This window comes from Piliocolobus tephrosceles, chromosome 21 (genome assembly GCF_002776525.5).
Source record: "Piliocolobus tephrosceles isolate RC106 chromosome 21, ASM277652v3, whole genome shotgun sequence".
In the NCBI taxonomy this organism is placed as follows: Eukaryota; Metazoa; Chordata; class Mammalia; order Primates; family Cercopithecidae; genus Piliocolobus; species Piliocolobus tephrosceles.
The window spans coordinates 7,703,865-7,723,945 of NC_045454.1; the positions used below are offsets into that span (position 1 = coordinate 7,703,865).

The following is a 20,081-nucleotide window of genomic DNA, read 5'->3' on the forward strand; positions in this document are numbered from 1 at the left end:
TTTTTGTATTTTTTAGTAGAGACGGGGTTTCACTGTGTTAGCCAGGATGGTCTTGATCTCCTGACCTCGTGATCCGCCCGTCTTGGCCTCCCAAAGTGCTGGGATTACAGACGTGAGCCACCGTGGGCCTGGCTCTTTTTAAAAAATTTTTTGTGGAGCAGGGGTCTCACTATGTCGCCCTGGCTATTCTCAAACTCCTGAGCTCAAGTGATCCTCCCACCTCAGCCTCCTAGAGATTACAGGTACAAGCCTGGGGCCTCACCCTTTGAGGGGCTCGATGACAGTGGCTCCCGTGTAGTCCTCGCCACCCTCCGACCTCACCACGGGCATCAGCAGCCCCTCGTGCATGGCCTGGGAGGGGAGAAGGTGGAAAACGGAGTGGGTATAGGCGGGGTTGTGCGGATTGGGAACAGGGAGAAAAAGTGCATCCCGGATGCCATCGCCTGGAGGGGGCCAGAGATGTGCCTGGGGGGGAGTGGTGAGGACAAGTCTTGGCTACTGACCTGCCGCAACAGCTGGGATACGACCTTGACCTGCTGACCACGGCTGAGCAGGTAGCTGAGGGGCACGCCAGTGACCCTCGCCATCTCCACGGCGTTCACCAGCACCATGAGCCGCTCCAGCAGCCGCAGAGGCAGATAGGCGTCCTTCAGGCAGTACACGGCCAGGCGGCGGCGGGTCTGGTCGTTCCCATTCTGGGGATGGGCACAGATGGGGTCAGGGACCAGGAGTTGGGGGTGGGAGGCAGAGCAGGAGGAGGCAGTGGGGGTCAGGGTGAGGTAGCCTGGAGAGGGCCTGGGAGGTGAGGTGGGCAGGGGCAGCCTCCAAGCCATCAGGGTCTAGGTGGGGATGGAGGTAGTGTTGGGGGCCAGGGAGTCCGCAGGGTCAGAGGGAGGAGGAGGGAGCAGCCTGAAGGCCACCGTGGACCTGTGGTCAGGCCAGGAAAGTGGAGCCAAGGTCATAGTAACAGAGGTCACAGGAGTGGAGAGAAATCTGGGGTCAGAGGTCAGAAAAAGGTGGGTGGCAGGTAAGGTCACAGGTCATAACAGCAGGTCAAAAAGTGAAGTCAGACGTGGGGGTGTGAAGTTTAGGTCAGGGGCTGGGAAAGGGTCAGGTGGGGGTCAGAGGTCAGAGGTCGGGGAGAGGTCAGGGAGGCAGCAGGCACCTGCAGGTCGGTGATGATGCTGTGCTGCACGTCCTCCTTCTGCTCGCCCAGGAAGTGGAAGCTCACGGCATTAAGCGTGTAGGAGCGGAGCTTGTACTCCCGCAGCAGCACCTAGGTGGGTGGATGGGCTGCTCGGCTGCAGGCCTGGGCAGTGGCCTCCCGAGGACAGGGACACACCCGTCCTCCCGCCTGGCCCAGCTGTACCTGCAGCACATCCATCTGCACACGGCCCACCATGCTGACCACCTTGGTGTCCCGCCGGCCCGTCTGCTTGGACTGGAATGACGAGTCCCGGATGTTGGAGCGAAGGCCAGCCACACGGCCCAGGAAAGGGAATGTTTGTACCTGGTGGGGGAGAGGCAGGGTGTGCAGCAGGCTGTGGGTCCCCAGTGTCACATCAGCCAGAGGAACGGAGATCGAGACCGACCACAACCTCCTTATAGCAACCCTTGGGGGTCGAGAGCAACCCTGGGGACAGAAAGACAGTCTCAGGCTGGGTGTCGGGGGGCTGAAGGCTGGGGAGGGAGGACGAAGCTGCAGTCGGGGCTGGGACAGGGAGAGTCAGGGGCCCAGATGGACTGGGGGCCAAGCACAGAGCCTGGTGTCTGTGGGCTGCACCTAGGTGGGAAACAGGAAAAGATTTGGGGACACTGTGAGCAGGCGGCCAGGTTGGGGCAGAGGCAGGAGGTGACGTGGAGCTGGGCTGAGATGGATGCTGAGGGCGCTGGAGGGCGCCTGGGTGGAGGGGGCCTTGCAGGGTGCTGGGGCCCAGCCTGGGGGAGACTAAGGCCACAAGAAGCCTGAGCTGGGGCCAGAGCAGAGGGTGAGGGGCGCCCAGGGAAGGGGAGGAGGAGGCAGTGGCCCAGGCATCAGTGCCACGCTGTGGAATGTACAGCTGGAGCCACTGGGGGTCCTAACAGTTTGTTCTGTTTTTTAGAATGGATTGTTTCTTTTTTTCTCTTTAATAGAAACAGAGTCTTGTTATGTTACCCTGGCTAGTCTTGAACTCCTGGGCTCAATCGATCCTCTTGCCTCATCCTCCCAAAGTGCTGGGATTACAGGCGTGGGCCACCACACCCAGCCTGTTTTGTTTTTCCATTACTAAGCTGGCCAGACATAGAGAAAAGCAGGAAAATAAGGCAATATACTCTGTTAAGGGCTGAACCATGTTCTCCCAAAAGATGTTGAAGTCCTAACCCCCAGCACCTCAGAATGTAACCTCATTTGGAAATACGACTTTGCAGGGGGTTAAGCAAAGATGAGGTCACTGGGGTGGGCACTCATCCCATGACGGTGTCACTATACAAAGAGGACATGTGGGCCAGGTGCACTGGCTCACACCTGTAATCCCAGCACTCTGGGAGGCCGAAGTGGGCAGATCACCTCAGATCGGGAGTTCGAGATCAGCCTGGTCAACATGGAGAAACCCTGTCTCTACTAAATATGTAAAATTAGCCAGGCATGGAGGTGGGTGCCTATAATCCCAGCTACTCGGGAGGATGAGGCAGGAGAATTGCTTGAACCTGGGAGGTAGAGGTTGTGGTGAGCCGAGATTGTGCCATCGCACTCCAGCCTGGGCAACAAGAGTGAAGTTCTGTCTCAAGAAACAACAACAACAAAAAAGCAAAACTTAGCGGAGTGTGGTGGCATGAGCCTGTAATCCCAGCAACCCGGGAGGCTGACACAGGAGAATCACTTGAACCTGGGAGGCGGAGTTACAGTGAGCCTCAATCGCCCCATCGCACTCCAGCCTGGGTGACACAGCAAGACTCCACCTCAAAAAAAAAAAAAAAAGGGCTGGGAGCGGTGGCTCATGCCTGTAATCCCAGCACTTTGGGAGGCTGAGGCAGGCAGATCACAAGGTCAGGAGATCAAGATCATCCTGGTTAACATGGTGAAACCCTGTCTCAACTAAAAATATAAAAAATTAGCCGGGCGTGGTGGTGGACACCTGTAGTCCCAGCTACTTGGGAGGCTGAGGCAGGAGAATGGCATGAACCCATGAGGTGGAGCTTGCAGTGAGCCGAGATCACGCCACTGCACTCCAGTCTGGGTAACAGAGTGAGACACCTTCTCAAAAAAAAAAAAAAAAAAAAGGAGGACATGTGGAAACAGACACGCACAGAGAGAAGATGAGAAGACGGTGTAAAGAGGCACAGGGGGCCAATGTCCGTCTGCAAGCCAAGGAGAGAGGCCGGGAACCGGTCCTCCCTCGCAGCCCCGGAAGGAAGCAGGCCCGCTGACACTGTGGTCATGGACTTTCCAGCCTTCAGGACGGTGAGACAATGACCTTTTGCTGTTTTCAGCCACCTGGTCTGTAGCTCTTTGTGACAGCAACTCGGGCAGAGGAATCCACCCTTACACACACCCAGACTCAACAAGCATCTGGAATTTGCCCTGTCCGACAACACACCCCCCGCCCCTCCTCCTTCATTATGATTCTTTTCCTTATGCTGATATAACCTAAAGGAAGACTGGGATTCAGTGGCTGCTTCAATGGCTTGTTGAACTCCTTCAAGCTTCAGTCCGACATCTGCATGCACAGCCTTCTCTTACTACACTGTAACTCCCTCCTTGTCTCTGACAAAAGCCACAGTAACTTTTCCGACTGGGAGTAGGGCAAGGCCAGGAGAGGGAGCGGGAAGGAGGCCCAGGGCCCAGAGGCTACACCTGGGGCATCTGAGAGAAGCCCCCCCGCCTGCCCAGCCCTCACCTTGAGGGTCTGGGCCCGAGAGATGAGGTATGGAAGGTCGAAGTTCTGGATGTTGTAACCGGTGATCACGTCGGGGTCCATGATGCTGATGAAGGTGGACCAGGCCTGGGGGTGGGAGCACACAGGGTCACCCTGGTAGGTTGCCCTGCCACGGAGTCCCCTACTTCCAGAATGTTCTAGAACCCCAGCCACCCCTGAAAATCCTGCAGAACACAGAGGGGAAGTGCTCAAGCCTCAGTGCACAGGGGCCCACCCAGACCCACAGACACGGGCGTCGCAGCACCCGGGGACTGATGGCTCAGGATGTGGAGGCTGGTGGGGGCCCCAGGAAATGGTGTGGGGCACGGAACGAGAGCTACCTGCAGCAGGTCCTCCTCCTTCTCGTAGCTCTGCACCTTGGCGCCCAGGATAGGGGCACAGGGCCGCAAGGTGAGCGCCAGGCGTAGGAAGGGCTCCTGCTCCCCCCAGCGCAGGCCCAGCGAGCAGATCTGGATGACAGGGTCCCGCTCAGGCTCAGGGAAGATGCCTGTGAGGGAGGAGGATGCAGGGGCCTGACTCCTGCCCCTCACTCCTGACATAGCAGGGAGGCTGCACTTCCCATCTCCCTAGGGCTGTCCCCACTGCCTGCAGGCCCTGGTCCTGCTGCCCTGTGGCCCTGCGGCCCTGTGGCCCTGTGTAGCTCACCCTGGCTCCTGCTCTGCCCTTACCTCCAGGCCGTCTCCACACCCTCTGTGCTCACTCCATCTGGCCACACAGGCTGGGGTGCTCCCGCCCCAGCACCTTCGCACTTGCCGTTCCCAGGGCCTGCCCTCCCGACCCCCCGCCTGGTACCAACAATGAGGCGGGCAGGAGCCCGGGCCCAGGGACAGACCTTTGCGGCCAGCGCACTCGATATCAAAGCTGAGCACGCGCAGGGGTGCAATGCGCTGCCACGGCCCTTCCGGTGGGTGACTGACCACGTCAGACCACAGCACGTCTGCCTCCAGCTGGCACTGCGTAGTCTGTGGGCATGGGTGGGTCAGCGGTGGCAGCAGGCCCTGCCCTGGGAAGCCCTGCACCTTCTTCTTCAGCCTCAGGGTGTATTTCCCAGCTGGGAGCTCCAGCCAGTTGCAGCCGACGATGTTCGTGTCCACCATGAACCTGGAGGAGGCTGGGGGTCAGTGGACAGGGGCTGCCCGAGGGTGGGGATAGAGGCTGGAGAAGTGAGGCAGAGGCCGTACCGGATCTCAAAGTCGACATTGGCCTCGTAGGGCGCGAAGCTGGGTGTGCCCAGGCCTGCCACACGGATGCCCTGTTCCAGGAGACGGCGGGCCGGGGCCACGAGGCGCGGCAGTGCCAGGGTGATGCGCAGGAATGGGGAGGGGCCGTGCCCGTGGTACCCAAACATGCCTGCAGATGGAAGAAGCTGGGACCGGCCAATGGCCTCCCCAGGGGACCCCCCCAACCCGCTGATCCCGGGGGAGCACTCACTCTCTCGGGAGCACAGCTCCACCGCCAGCACGGCCGGCCCGGTCAGCTCCTTCCCCCCGCGATTGTCCCGACTGATGGCCAAGTTCAGCTCCCGTTGCAGATCACCCAGGTGTTCGGGCTCGAAACCTGGTGTGGGAGGGGTGGTCAGAGGTGCAGGGGGCTCCAGTGGCTCGGGGAGGGACTGGGTGGGGGCCACTCACCTGGGGGCGCTGGGGTGTAGAAGTAGGGAGCGAAGCCGTGGATGTGGCAGCAGACAGAGACCCCCTCATCGGTGACCCCGAAGGCGCGGAGCACAGGCACGGAGCCACAGGACAGTGGAGGCCCGCCAGGCACAGGCTGCGCTGGGCCTGTGGGGCCACAGGTAAGGCAGCGGCCATGCGTCTCAGGGTCCTCCGAGGTGCGCCTCCACAGCCTCGAAATACCTTGGGGCCTGCAGCCTGGGGCACTCCTGCCCCGTACCATTCCCTGTGCCCATTTCAGCCTCCGCCCTGGTTCCCATCTCCACCCTCATCCCCCAGGATCCATTCTCCACAGCATAACTACAGGGAGGCCCCTCTTTTTTATTACAAGATAAAAACAACTGGCCATGCACAGTGACTCACACCTGTGATTCCTGTGCTTTGTGAGACCGAGGCGGGAGGATCGCTAGAGCCCAGGACTTTGAGACCAGCCTGGGCAACAGAGCGAGACCCAGTCTCAAAAAAAAAAAAAAAATATATATATATATATATATATATACACACACACACACATACACACACGTAACATATTACCTGTAAAAATATATTTGTCTCTACAAAGTATATTAATATATATGTTATATATAAAATAACATATATAAAGAATATATGATATATATTAAACATATATTATATATATATTTCAACCACCTCCCAGGTTGAAAGGATTCTTGTGCCTCAGTCACCTGAATAGCTGAGATTACAGGCCCGTGCTACCACAGCTGGCTAATTTTTTGAATTTTTAGTAGAGATGGGGTTTTAACATGTTGGCCAGACTGGTCTCAAATTCCTGACCTCAAGTGATCAGCCTGCCTCAGCCTTTGAAAGTGCTGGGATTACAGGCTTAAGCCACCACACCGGGCCCAAAAGTATATTTTTAAAAGTAAGGCAGACATTGTGGTGCACACCTGTAGTCCTAGCTACTCCGAGGCTGAGGTGGGAGGATCACTTGAGTCCAGGAGGTTGAGGTTACAGTGAACCATGATGGTGCCACTGCCCTCCAGCCTGGGTGACAGAGGGAGACTCTGTTTCAAAAAAAAAAAAAAAAACTGGCCGGGCACAGTGGCTCATTCTTGTAATCCCAGCACTTTGGGAGGCCAAGGTTAGCAGATCACCTGAGGTCAGGAGTTCGAAACCAGCCTGACCAAGATGGCAAAATCCCGTCTCTACTAAAAATACAAAAATTAGCCAGGTGTGATGGTGGGCACCTGTAATCCCAGCTACTTGGGAGGCTGAGGCAGAAGAATCACTTGAACCCAGGAGGCGGAGGTTATAGTGAGCCAAGAGCGTGCCACTGCACTCCAGCCTGGGCGACAAGAGCGAGACTCCATAAAAATAAATAAATAAATAAATAAATAATTATTGGCTAGGTGCACTCCAGCCTGCCTGGGCAACAGAGAGAAATCAAAAAAAAAAAAAAAAAAAAAAAAAAACTCATAAAAAGTCAAATTGGGCTGGGCATGGTGTCTCACACCTATAATCTCAGCACTTTGGAGGCCAATGCAGGTGGATCACTTGAGGTCAGGAGTTCAAGACCAGACTAGCCAACATGGCGAAAGCCCATCTCTACTAAAAATACAAAAATTAGCCAGGCGTGGTGGTGTGTGCCTGTAATCCCAGCTACTTGGGAGGCTGAGGCAGGAGAATCACTTGAACCCCAGAGGCAGAGGTTGTAGTGAGCCGAGATCAGGCCACTACACTCTAGCCTAGGTGACAGAGCAAGACTCCATCTCAAAAAAAAAAAAAGTCAAATTGACTTTTGGTATATGTGTCTAGTGTTATGAATTTTAAGGCACAAAGGTCCTTGCACAGGCTGCAGCCACCACGTATGCAAAACAGCTCAACGCTCCAAGCACCTCCCTCAAGTTGACCCTGTGTCACCTTTGCTTCATGCTCCACAGGCCCTGGCACCCACTGGTCTGTCACTACAGCTCTATGGCTGGGAGGGCTGACCTGGCCCGGCCTCTGCCCCAGGAGCACAGGACCCCAGCACTCACCCATAACCCCCAAACTCACCCACATAGTGGTCAATCTCCAGCTGCTGGAAGATGAGGGGCTCTGTCTGGGGGTCCAGGGGGGGTGGTGTGGGCCGACGCCAGCGAGGATCTATGGCTGACAGTGGGACCTGCCCTGGTGGGGGAAGGGAAGGAAGTGGGGTACATGGAGTCATGGTCTTCCCCGGCCAGGATGGCATGTGATTCTGAAAGGAGCCAGGCAGAGGTGGCGGTCTGGGTCAGGCAGGAAACTTGGAAGAGAATGGGGGTCAAGGGTCAGGTCCAGAATCACTGCAGGCTACACAGGCGGCATGGGGTGAAAGGGCAGTCCTTTGTAGGATTCAAAGTTGGCAAGAGTGGGGTCACAGGTCAGCTTTGCAGCTGACTCTTGGACCAAAGGCAAGACCAGGAGCAATGGGATGGGCAGCAGGGGCTTCCAGCTCTAAGACTTACCGTCTGCAACCCCCTCTAGGATTGACTGCAGTTCCTCCTCCTCCTCCTGCTCCTGCAGCCTGTGCTCTGCCTCCAACTCCTCCATCAGTGCCAGGTCCTCCTCGAATTGGGATGGCTGATGTGCATCATCATCATCCCAGAGGCTCCCACGGGCCCGCTTTGGGGGCACCCCGGGCCCTGGGTCTGGCCGCCGCTTGCCATCCATCCTGCTGGGCAAGTTGGAGCTTGGTGGAGGTTCTGACCAGAGACACCTCTTACCCTGTCTTCTCCATGGCATCCCATGCACCCACCATGACCATGAGCCTTTTCCTACTCTGGAGTGGCTGTACTAACACAGCTCTGCACCCTGCAGGCAGCTGGGTGGGAGCACATTCCAGACACTCAACTGTTAGCTACTGCAGTGGCAGGCCATTCGACTCCCTGACCCTCTCTCCCATCACACTAGGTCCTTAGCACCTCTCTCTTTTTTTTTTTTTTTGAGATGGAATTGTGCTCTTGTCACCCAGGCTGGAGTGCAATGACATGATCTCGGCTCACTGCAAACTCCACTCCCAGGTTCAAGTGATTCTCCCCTCAGCCTCCCGAGTAGCTGGGATTACAGGCACCCACTACCACACCCAGCTAATTTTTGTGTTTTGAGTAGAGACGGGGTTTCGCTATGTTGGCCAGGCTGGTCTTAAACTCCTGACCTCAGGTGATCCGCCCACCTCAGCCTCCCAAAGTGCTGGGATTACAGCCCCCACACCCGGCCTTAGCACACCTCTTTATTTCCCATAAACCTCTGTCTCCGATGCCCTCACCTACCAACCATGCGCCCAGGCCATCTGCCATTGAAATGACAAAAACTGCGATTACTTTTGCACCAACCTAAATGCTTCGACGTAATCTCAAATCCCTAGAACTCCTGTATGCCCTTCCCCAGGCTCCCCAGTGGTCAGTGTGTTATGTGTGTGCTTCCTCGCCGCCTCTCTCTGACCTCCCACATGTGTGGCGTGAACACCATATTATTACTTCTTTTCCTGAGTAATTTGAGAGTTCCTAGCAGATCCCATACCCCTGCACACTTCAGCATGTAGTGCCTAAGAATAAGGAATTCCCTTCACTGAACAAAGTACGATACAATCTAGGACATTTAACACTGACTCAAGGATGATATAAAATAAAGGGCACCTTTCCCAATTTCTCCAACTGTCTCCAAAATGCCGTTTATAGTAACCTGCTTTCTCCCCCAGTCTGGGACCCACAGTAGCAAACAAAACACACACAAATCACATACAGACTGCTACTTATATATGTGCCTTTTTCTTTTCTTTCTTTTTTTCTTTTTTTTTTTTAAAGATGGAATCAGGGCTGGGTACGATGGCTCATGCCTGTAATCCCAGCACTTTGGGAGGCTGAGGCGGGCGATCACAAGTTCAGGAGTTCAAGACCAGCCTGACCAACATGGTGAAATCCCATCTCTACTGGCCGGGCGCGGTGGCTCAAGCCTGTAATCCCAGCACTTTGGGAGGCCGAGATGGGCGGATCATGAGGTCAGGAGATCGAGACCATCCTGGCGAACACAGTGAAACCCCATCTCTACTAAAAAAAAAATACAAAAACTAGCCGGGCGAGGTGGCGGGCGCTTGTAGTCCCAGCAACTCGGGAGGCTGAGGCAGGAGAATGGCGTAAACCCAGGAGGCGGAGCTTGCAGTGAGCTGAGATCCGGCCACTGCACTCCAGCCTGGGCGACAGAGCCAGACTCCGTCTCAAAAAAAAAAAAAAGAAAAAAAAAAAAAGAAATCCCATCTCTACTAAAAATACAAAAATTAGCTGGGCGTCGTGCCAGGCGCCTATAATCCCAGCTACTCAGAAGGCTGAGACAGGAGAATCCTTGAGCTCGGGAGGCGGAGGTTGCAGTGAGCCGAGATCATGCCATTGCATTCCAGCCTGGGCCACAGAACAAGACACCGTCTCAAAACAAACAAACAAAAAAGACGGAATCTGACTCTTGTTGCCCAGGCTAGAGTGCAGTGGTGCAATCTCAACTCACTGCAACTTCCGCCTCCCGGGTCCCAGTTCAAGCAATTCTCCTGCCTCAGCCTCCCGAGTAGCTGGGATTACAAGCACGTGCCACCATGTCCAGCTAATTTTTGTATTTTTAGTGGAGATGGGGTTTCACCATGTTGGCCAGGCTGGTCTTGAACTCCTGACCTCAAGTAATCCACCTTCCTTGGGGCCTCCCAAAGTGCTGAGATTTCAGGCATGAGCTATGGCGCCTGGCCAAAAAAAACAAAAAAAAATCCACCACCACGACCACCAGCAAATAAAACCCAAACAGACAAGCCAAAAAACAGCCACAACAAAAACGTTCACTGGGCACAGTGGCTTATGTCTGTAATCTCAGCACTTTGGGAGGCCAAGGTGGGAGGATTGCTTGAGCCCAGGAGTTCGAGACTGGACTGGACAACATGGCAAGACCCCGCCGCAAAAAAAAAAAAAAAAAGAAGAAAAGTATGTATCCTCTAGTTGATTAGACAAGATTATATTCAGGTTAAACTTAAGGGGGTTACTTTACGGTAGTTCAATAAGAATATTCTAAGGAGATACACACTCAAGTATTTAGGAGTAAATGGCCATAACGCCTACAAGGTATTGGGAATTATTTGTAAAAAGTGTATGTATACAGAGAGAAGGGAGATACGAAACACGCATGCAAATCATAAATAGGGCGGAATGTTGAAACAGGTGATCTGGGCAAAGGGCGTGTAGGTGTTCTTTACACTAATTTTTTTTTTTTTTTGAGATGGAGTCTCGCGCTGTCGCCCAGGCTGGTGTGCAGTGGCATGATCTCGGCTCACTGCAAGCTCCGCCTCCCGGGTTCACGCCATTCTCCTGCCTCAGCCTCTTGAGTAGCTGGGACTACAGGCATCCGCCACCGCGCCCAGCTAACTTTTTTTGTATTTTTAGTAGAGACAGGGTTTCACCGTGGTCTCGATCTCTTGACCTCGTGATCCGCCTGCCTTGGCCTCCCAAAGTGCTGGGATTATAGACGTGAGCCACCGCGCCCGGCCTACACTATTTATTCTTTCAACCTTCCTGTTAATTTGAAATTATCAGAGAAAGAAGTTTTTAAAAAGTACCCGTACCTAGCCGGGCGCAGTGGCTCGCACCTATAATCCCAGCACTTTGCAAGGCCGAGACGAGTGGATCACTTGAGGTCAGGAGTTTGAGACCAGCCTGACCAACATGGTGAAGCCCTGTCTCTACTAAAAAAATACAAAATTAGCTGGGCATGGTGGCGCACACCCGTACCCCCCAGCTACTTGGGAGGCTGAGGCAGGAGAATTACTTGAACCCAGGAGGCAGAGGTTGCAGTCAGCCAAGACTGCACCATTGCACTCTAGCCTGGGCAACAAGAGTGAAACTCCATCTCAAAAAACAAAAAAACAAAGTACTTGTCCCCCAGGGTCCAGGCTGGGACAGAGGGGATTCCTGGAACATAGGGCAGATCCCAGATGCGGCTGGGAAGAGGCAGGTGAGCAGGTCAGCTGTCCTAGGTCCAAGTGAACACCCCTGGATCTCATAACGGTTGCCCCATATCCAGTCCTCACTTTGCCTTTTTATTTTGCTTATTTTTTTTAGACAGAGTCTCACTCTGTCACCCAGGCTGGAGTGCAGTGGCTGATCTCGGCTCACTGCAACCTTCGCCTCCTGGGTTCAAGCGATTCTCCTGCCTCAGCCTCCTGAGTAGCTGGGATTACAGGCGCCCGTCACCATACCCACTAATTTTTTGTATTTTTAGTAGAAACGGGGTTTCACCATGTTGGCCAGGCTGGTCTGGAACTCCTGACCTCAGGTGATCCGCCCGCATCGGCCTCCCAAAGTGCTCAGATTACAGGTGTGAGCCACCGTGCCCAGCTTTGCCTTGCTTTTTTGCAATAGAACACACCCCTCCAACCCTGCCTCTCTGGAGCGGCTATAGGCTGCCAAGTTGATGACTACATTTCCCAGTATGCACTGCCAGCATGGCCACATGACTAAGTTCTCCCTCCAGGAATGAGAGTGATCATGAGGTGTGCAGCTACTGGGACATCACCCCACCCTCTTCCCCATCACAATGGCTGGAACGTGGATGTAGTGGGGGAGCCAACCACAAGGATGGGGACAACACTGGGCTCCCCAACAACCTTCCAGAGCAAAGCTGTCTGCCAATCCTGCACACTTGCCTATCTTCCAAAGCGTTACATGGAGAGATCAATTTGTGTCTTTCTTGGGCCACTGTGTTTTGGGGGCTCCTTGGTACAACACCTTAGACCTCAAATAAGCACGGAAAAATTCTGAACGGATGGAGTGTGTATTAGAAAAGTTCAGGGCGGTTCATGACAGACACTCAGCATTAGAAACGGGCCAGCTACTGACAGACATGCAACACGGATGGATCTTGAAAGCAGGCTGTGCAGAAGCCAGACACAAAGCACACACTGGGGGCTCGAGGAGTGACTGGTTACGGAGTATGGGGTTTTCTGCAGGGGTGATGAAATGTTTTGAAATTAGACAGAAGTAATGGTTGTACAACACTGTGAATGTACCAACTGAATTATTTGCTTTATTATTATTTTCTCTTTATTGAGACAAGGTCTCACTCTGTCACCTAGGCTAGAGTGCAGTGGCATGATCTCAGCTCACTACAGCCTTGACCTCTCAGGCTCAGGCGATCCTCCTACCTTGGCCTCCTGAGTAGTTAGGAAGACAGGTGCGTGTTACCATGCCTGGCCAATTGTTTTTTGGTAAAGACGGGTTTTGCCATGTTGCTCAGGCTGGTCTGAAATCCTGGGCTCAAGTGATCTGCTTGCCTCGGCCTCCCCAAAGTGCTGGGATTACAGGCATGAGCCACCGCGCCCCGCCATTGTTTGCTTTAAAATGGCTAATTTTACCTCCGTAAAAAAGAACGTACTTATTGTATGATACCATTTAGATAAAGTAGAATAGACTAAAGTGATCTACAGCGCTAGAAATCAGACTAGTGGCTGCTCCTAGAGTAGGAGAGACTGGGAAGGGTATGAGGGGTTTTCTGGGGTGATAAACCACACTACACAGCCAACTGTACACTGGAGACCTGGGCATGGCATGCCATGTAAATGACACCTCACTTACAAACATAAAAGTTTGGAGGCCGCAATTCCACATCTAGGGACGTACACTGTAGATATATTATCACATAAGAAAAACTGCATTTATAAGGTTATTTCCGGAAGCATCGTTTGAAATCCCCAAAGACTGGAAACCACCTAACTGTCCTCACCCAGGGGTCTATTTAAATAAGTTAAGTCCGTTCAATGGAATACTATGCAACTGTGTAAATGAACGAGGAAGCTCTTTGTGTACTGATAGGGAAGTTTCTCAAAGAGGCATTGTTCAGTAGATAAAGCAAGATGCACAGTGGTGCACTCAGAATTTTATCTTTTGTGTTGAAAAAAAATGTCTAAGAAAACGTTTACCCTGATTCTAGTCATTAAGAAACAAATGGCCTGGGCGCGGGGGGTCACGCCTGTAATCCCAGCGTTTTGGGAGGCCAAGTCGGGTGGATCACTTGAGATTAGCAGTTCCAGACCAGCCTGACCAACATGGTGAAACCCTGTCTCTACTAAAATACAAAAATTAGCTGAGCATGGTGGTGGGCGCCTGTAATACCAGCTACTCCAGAGGCTAAGGCAGGAGAATTACTTGAACCTGGGAGGCAGAGGTTGCAGTGAGCTGAGATCATGCCACTGTGCTCCAGCCTGGGTGACAGAGTAAAACTCTGTCTCAAAACAAAACAAGAAAAAGAAACAAATGAATCCAAAGTGAAAGGTGACAACACTGGTCTGAAATCTTTAAAACTGCTGATGTCATGAAAAAGTAAGCTGCTAGGGGCCTCACATCTGTAATCCCAACACTTTGCGAGGCTGAGGTGGGATGATCACTTGAGGCCAGGTGTTAGAAACTAGCCTAGGCAACATGGTGAGACCCAATTTCCACAAAAAATTAAAAATTACTTAAGCATGGTGGTACATACCTATAGTCCCAGCTACTCAGGGGGCTGAGGTGGGAGGATCACTTGAGACTGGGAGGTGAAGGCTGCAGTGAGCCATGATTGCACCACTGCAATACAGCCTGGGCAAGGGAGCGAGACACGTCTCAAATAATGAAAAAGGTGCCATGACAATGTGTGTTATCCTAAGTTAGAACTTGGATTAAAAAAATAAAATTATGGGCTGGGCGTGGTGGCTCATGCCTGTAATCCCAGCACTTTGGGAGACCGAGGCAGGCGGATCACCTGAGGTCTGGAGATTAAGACCAGCCTGACCAATGTGGTGAAACGCCATCTCTACTAAAAAAATACAAAAATTAGCTGGGTGTGGTGGTGGGCGCCTGTAATACCAGCTACTCAGGAGGCTGAGGCAGGAGAATTGCTTGAACCTGGGAGGTGGAGGTTGCAGTGAGACAAGATTGTGCCACTGCACTTCAACCTGGGCAACAAGAGTGGGGGAAAAAAAAAATGAAATTATTGGCCAGGTGCAGTGGCTTATGCCTATAATCCCAGCCCTTTGGGAGTCTGAGGCGGGTGGATCACCTGAGGTCAGGAGTTTGAGACCAGCCTGGCCAAAATGAAACCCCGTCTCTACTAAAAATACAAAAAAATCAGCCAGGCATAGTGGCGCATGCCTGTGATTCCAGCTACTCGGTAGGCTGAGGCAGGAGAATGGCTTGAACCCAGGAGGCAGAGGTTGCAGTGAGTAGAAATAGCGCCACTGCACTCCAGTCTGGGTGATAGAGCGAGACTCAGTCTTGGAAAAAAAAAAAAAGAAAGAAATTATTAATAGCTTTGAAGAACATTACAAGGACACATGACAGATCTAAATAAGGACTGTCTATTCGATACCGTCACTGTCTCATGTTAAACTGCATGACGATGACAATGACACTGTAGTTCTGTAGGCGGACATCCCTGTTCTTAAGAGCTGACTGCTGGAGGCCAGGCACGGTGGCTCACGGCTGTAATCCCAGGACATTTGGAGGCCAAGGCAGGCGGATCGCTTGAGCCCAGGAGTTTGAGATCAGCCTAGGCAACATGGTGAAACCCTGTCTCTATAAAACAATACAAAAATTAGCAGGGTGTGGTAGCAAACACCTTTAGTCCCAGCTACTCAGGAGGCTGAGGATCAGCTGAGTATGGGGAGTTTGAGGCTGCAGTGAGCCGTGACCACCCCACTGTACTACAACCTGCATGATAAGAGTAAACTCCTGTACAAAAAAAAAGAGTTAGGCCGAGTGCAGTGACTCACACCTGTAATCCCAGCACTCTGGGAGACAGAGGAAGGTGGATCATGTCGTCAGGAGTTCAAGACCAGCCTGGCAAAGACAGTGAAACCCCGTCTCTACTAAAAATACAAAAATTAGCCAGGTGTGCTGGCAGGTGCCTGTAATCCCAGCTACTCAGGAAGCTGAGGTAGGAGAATCGCTTGAACCCGGGAGGCGGAGGTTGCAGGGAACCAAAGTTGTGCCACTGTACTCCAGCCTGAGCGACAGAGCAAGACTCTGTCTCAAAAAAAAACAAAAACAAACAAAAAAACCCCCAGGAGTTAACTGCTGGAGTTTTCAGAGGCGAAGTATCATGATGACCACAACTTTCAAATAGTTCAGCCACAAAAGGGACAAAAGGTACAGGTATATGTGTGTGCTTGGATAAAGCAAATGAGGTATTATGCCAACAGTCAGTGAATCGAGGCAAAGGGCGTGGCTGTTCACTGTACTCAATTTGTACCTTCTCTGCAGGTTTGAGACTTTTCAAAATATTAAGGGGGAAATATATAAAATGAAAATAGTAACAATTTTACAAGGTGGACAGAAGAGTATGTGTAAATCTTTTTGCTTTTAATGCAGGGAGTATGTAGAAATCTTTTTTATTTTAATGCAGAGCATATGTATAAATCTGTTTGCTTTTAATGCATCATTCTACAAGGACAGCTAAGAAACTGGTTTCCTGGGGGACAGGGTAGAAGAAGACTTCATCTGCTAACTGCTTTATTGAGCCATGATTCACATACTATACAATTCATCCATTTAAAGTCTATATAGTTCAATGGTATTTAGTATGTTCAGAGTTAGGCAACCATCACCACAGTCAATTTTAGAACTCTTTCATCACCCCAAAAAGCCTACATCCTTTAGCTCTCTCCCCGCATTCAGCTCATCTGCCCCCACTCCTGGCAGCCGCTCATCTTACTTTCTGTCTCCACGGATCTGCCTATTCTGGGCTTTTCCTATAAACGGGATCTTGGAATACGCGGCCTCTTGTGTCTGGCTGCTTTCTCTGAATGTGTTCATCGTTCACGTGTGTGGCGGCCTGTCATCGGTGCCACATTCCTTTTGTGCTGAGTACTTTTCGCTGTATGGTGAGAACATGTTTGCAGTATCTGTTCATCAGTGGATGGACATTACGGTTGCTTCCACCTTTTGCGAGTGGTGCAGCCGTGAGTGTGTGCAGGAGATTTCGTGTGAGAAGGACTTTAGCTGACTCTGCGTTTGCGCTCTGAGTGACAACCGCGTACATGTGTGACTTATAGGAAGAAGCAAGTACAGTTAGTAGCTCTGGCTCCAGTTGTGCAAGTAGCCGGAGAGACGGAGTGATGACCTGCGGGGAGAGACCCGGGTGGGACAGACGAAGCGCAGGGGCTTGTGGGAGCCCAGAGTCATTGCCGGAGCTGGAGGAGGAAGGAAGGAGCCGACTGGCTGCCCTTGGTCAGCTGGCTGTGGCTACGGGGGTGCGGTGGGAGGGACGGTGTCAGCAGGGGCAAAACCTGGGCTCTTGTTAGTACACGGTGGAGGCAGAGCAGCATTAGGAAGGAAAGGCCCCTGTGTCCCTTCTCATCAGCCCTGGCACAAGATGAGAGCTTGGCAAACATTGTCCTCTGCACCTCTCACGGCCCTTCGGTAGCAAACACTTCACAGAGATTCAGCAGTCAAATGACACCATGCGCTCACTGCAGGCCAGACACCGGTTTTCTCAATGAGTGAGACACTCATTTCCTCGATGACCTCATCCAATCTTGCCCAATCTCACAGCTTTGCTTTTTTTGGGGGGGGGAGACAGGATCTTGCTCTGTTGCCCAGGCTGGAGTGCAGCGGCACATACAGGGCTCCCTGCGGCTTTGATCTCCTAGGCTCAAGTGATCCATCCACTTCAGCCTCCCAAGTAACTGGAACCAGAGGCATGCACCAGCCACCATGCCTTGCTAATGTTTTAATTTTTGTAGAGACGGGATTTCACTATGTTGGCCAGGTTGGTCTCAAACTCCTGGGCTCAAATGATCTCCCACCTCAGCCTCCCAAAGTGCTGTGATTACAGGTGTGAGCCACTGCACCCAGTCTCCAATCTCACAGTTTTTTGTTTTGTTTTGTTCTGTTTTTGAGACGGAGTCTCGCTCTGTTGCCAGGCTGGAGTGCAGTGGTGCAATCTCGGCTCACTGCAGCCTCCGCCTCCTGGACTCAAGCGATTCTCCTGCCTCAGTCTCGCAGGTAGCTGGGATTACAAGTGCCCACCACCATGTCCAGCTAGTTTTGTATTTTTAGTAGAGACTGGGTTTCACCATGTTTGCCAGACTGGTCTCAAACTCCTCACCTCAAGTGATCCGTCTGCCTCAGCCTCCCAAAGTGCTGGGATAACGGGCGTGAGCTACCATGCCTAGCCTGGTTACTTATCTCGTGTCCAGTGAGTCCTGCTAGTAGAACGGGGGCTCCAGGAGAGCAGGGGCGTCATCTTTTGTTTCCTGCTCTATCCTGTGCTTCAGGAATGCGGGGGTGCTCAGAAAACATTTTTTGAATGATAAAAGAATAAAGGAACTCAAAGAATCCTCACAAAACCCTCTGAGGTAGGTGCTGCTACGACTTCTTTTTACAAAGGCTGGACCTGAGGGCCAGAGACGTGAAACTACCTGCCCAAGATGGCACAGCTAGCCCAGTGGGGCACGGCCAGGGTTCAAACTCAGGCAGGCTGGCTCCAGAGCCCCACTGCTAAATCTGTGTGCCAGGCCTGTGCCAGGGGAGATACAGTGGTTTGACCTCCCCTGGGAGACAACCTTGAAGGCGGATTTGTTTGCTTGTTCACCACTGCATCCTGGCTCACACACATCGGCTGAGGGAATGATTAAATAATTGCAAAGGCAACTATTCATTTTTGCTCCACCAGAAAACACCTCCACTTTTTTATTTTGACACCAGATCTCACTGTATTGCCCAGCCTAAAGTGCAGTGGCATGATCACATGTCACAGCAGCCTTGAACTTCAGGGCTCAAGCAATTCCCACCTCAGCCTTCTGGGCAGCTGGGAACACAGGCATGCGCCACCACACCAGGCTAGTTTTTGTATTTTTTTTCTTTTTTTTTTGATACGGAGTCTCGCTCTGTTCACCCAGGCTAGAGTGCAGTGGCGTGATCTCGGCTCACTGCCAGCTCTGCCTCCCAGGTTCACGCCATTCTCCTGTCTCAGCCTCCCGAGTAAGTGGGACTACAGGCGCCTGCCACCACGTCTGGCTAATTTTTTGTATTTTTAGTAGAGACCAGGTTTCACCGTGTTAGCCAGGATGGTCTCGATATCTCCTGACCTCACGATCTGCCCGCCTCGGCCTCCCAAAATGCTGAGATTACAGGCGTGATGCTCAGCCTAGTTTTTGTATTTTTTGTAGAGACAGGGTCTTGCTATGTCACCCAGGCTCACCTCCACGCTTTTGGTCTTGTCCTTCCCCTAGGCCTCTGTGACTGCTGCCTCTGGACTGCCTGGGTGTATGTCTTCCTCCCTTACCAGCCAGGGACCTCTGGATGGCAGAGCAAGAACTGACTCTCCTCTGGGACCTTAGCATCACCCAGCATAGGGCTGAGCCCCCAAGAGGCCTTAGGCAGTGTTCACTGCATGAAACTCCACTGCATCCGGAGACTCAGCTCAGGCTTAGCTCCTCCAAGCTGACCAGCTGCTCTTCAGGGTCCCCACAACGCCTTGTGCCACTTCCATTATTACATGTGTGCATGTCGAGCTGGGATCCTTTCAGCCTGTGAGCTTCTTGAGAAAAGGAGTCAGTGTCTTGCCCAAGTCGGGGTCTCCAGCATCACTCTGCACAGTGTCCGGTTACTTCAAGACATGTGAGTTTAGGCTGGGTGTGGTGGCTCACGCCTGTAATCCCAGCACTTTGGGAGGCTGAGGTGGGCGGATCACTTGAGGTCAGGGATTCGAGACTAGCCTGGGCAACATGGCAAAACCCTGTCTCTACTAAAAATACAAAAATTAGCTGGGCGTGGTGGTGCGCACCTGTAATCCCAGCTACTCGGGAGGATGAGGCATGAGAATCACTTGAAGGTGGAGGTTACAGTGAGCTGAGATCTTGCCACTGCACTCCAGCCTGGGTGACAAAGCAAGACTCTGTCTCAAAAACCAAAAAAAGACAGACATGTGAGTTGAAACTCCCTGTGAGTATCAACCACTCTGGTGAGTCTTCCCTGAGCACACAGGTTCTTCTCTTGGCTCCCAAAGACTATCACTGCTCCACCATAGCTCAGCGCACTCTGGACTGAGATCTCCCATCCTTCCCCAACCAAACTGGATGATCATTGGCTCCCAGTGCTCAGCAGAGGGCCTGTCCAAACAGCAGCTGTCAGAAACCCATAAGAGAGGGAAGAGCATTTCAGAGGAGGGAAGGAACCTCTCTAGCGGGAAGAGAGACCTGTAGGGGGAAGCGCAGGAAGGAAAGGCCACCAGGCGCCGTGGCTCATGGCTGTAATCCCAGCACTTTGGGAGGCCAAGGCGAGTGGATCACCTGAGGTCAGGAGTTCCAGACCAGCCTGGCCAATATGGCGAAACCCCATCTCTACTAAAAATACAAAAAATGAGCTGGGCGTGGCAGCGGGTACCCGTAATCCCAGCTACTCAGGGGGCTGAGGCACGATAATTGCTTGAACCCGGGAGGCGGAGGTTGCAATGAGCTGAGTTCGCACCACTGCATTCCAGCCTGGGTGACAGAGCAAGACTCTGTCTC

At 52.6% G+C, this 20,081-nt stretch overlaps 1 protein-coding gene across 5 annotated transcripts in view; it reads right to left on the reverse strand.

Moving 5' to 3' along the window:
• The window catches only part of LOC111519964 (transcription factor Spi-B), a 53,154-nt gene that overhangs the window by 30,840 nt on the left and 2,233 nt on the right, over positions 1–20,081 (reverse strand). For 4 of the 5 annotated variants that reach the window (XM_026448399.1, XM_026448397.1, XM_026448398.1 and 1 more), the window contains exons 2-12: positions 8,035–8,240; positions 7,604–7,717; positions 5,549–5,695; positions 5,099–5,474; positions 4,750–5,018; positions 4,238–4,404; positions 3,879–3,983; positions 1,370–1,510; positions 1,166–1,276; positions 504–695; positions 263–351 (exon numbers count right to left, since the gene is read on the reverse strand). In XM_026448399.1, coding sequence (XP_026304184.1) covers positions 263–351; positions 504–695; positions 1,166–1,276; positions 1,370–1,510; positions 3,879–3,983; positions 4,238–4,404; positions 4,750–5,018; positions 5,099–5,474; positions 5,549–5,695; positions 7,604–7,717; positions 8,035–8,239 — 1,916 coding nt within the window. In that variant the 5' untranslated portion in view covers position 8,240. The remainder of the gene's footprint in view (positions 1–262; positions 352–503; positions 696–1,165; positions 1,277–1,369; positions 1,511–3,878; positions 3,984–4,237; positions 4,405–4,749; positions 5,019–5,098; positions 5,475–5,548; positions 5,696–7,603; positions 7,718–8,034; positions 8,241–20,081) is intronic. The other variant, XM_023182317.1, reaches the window with a different exon arrangement.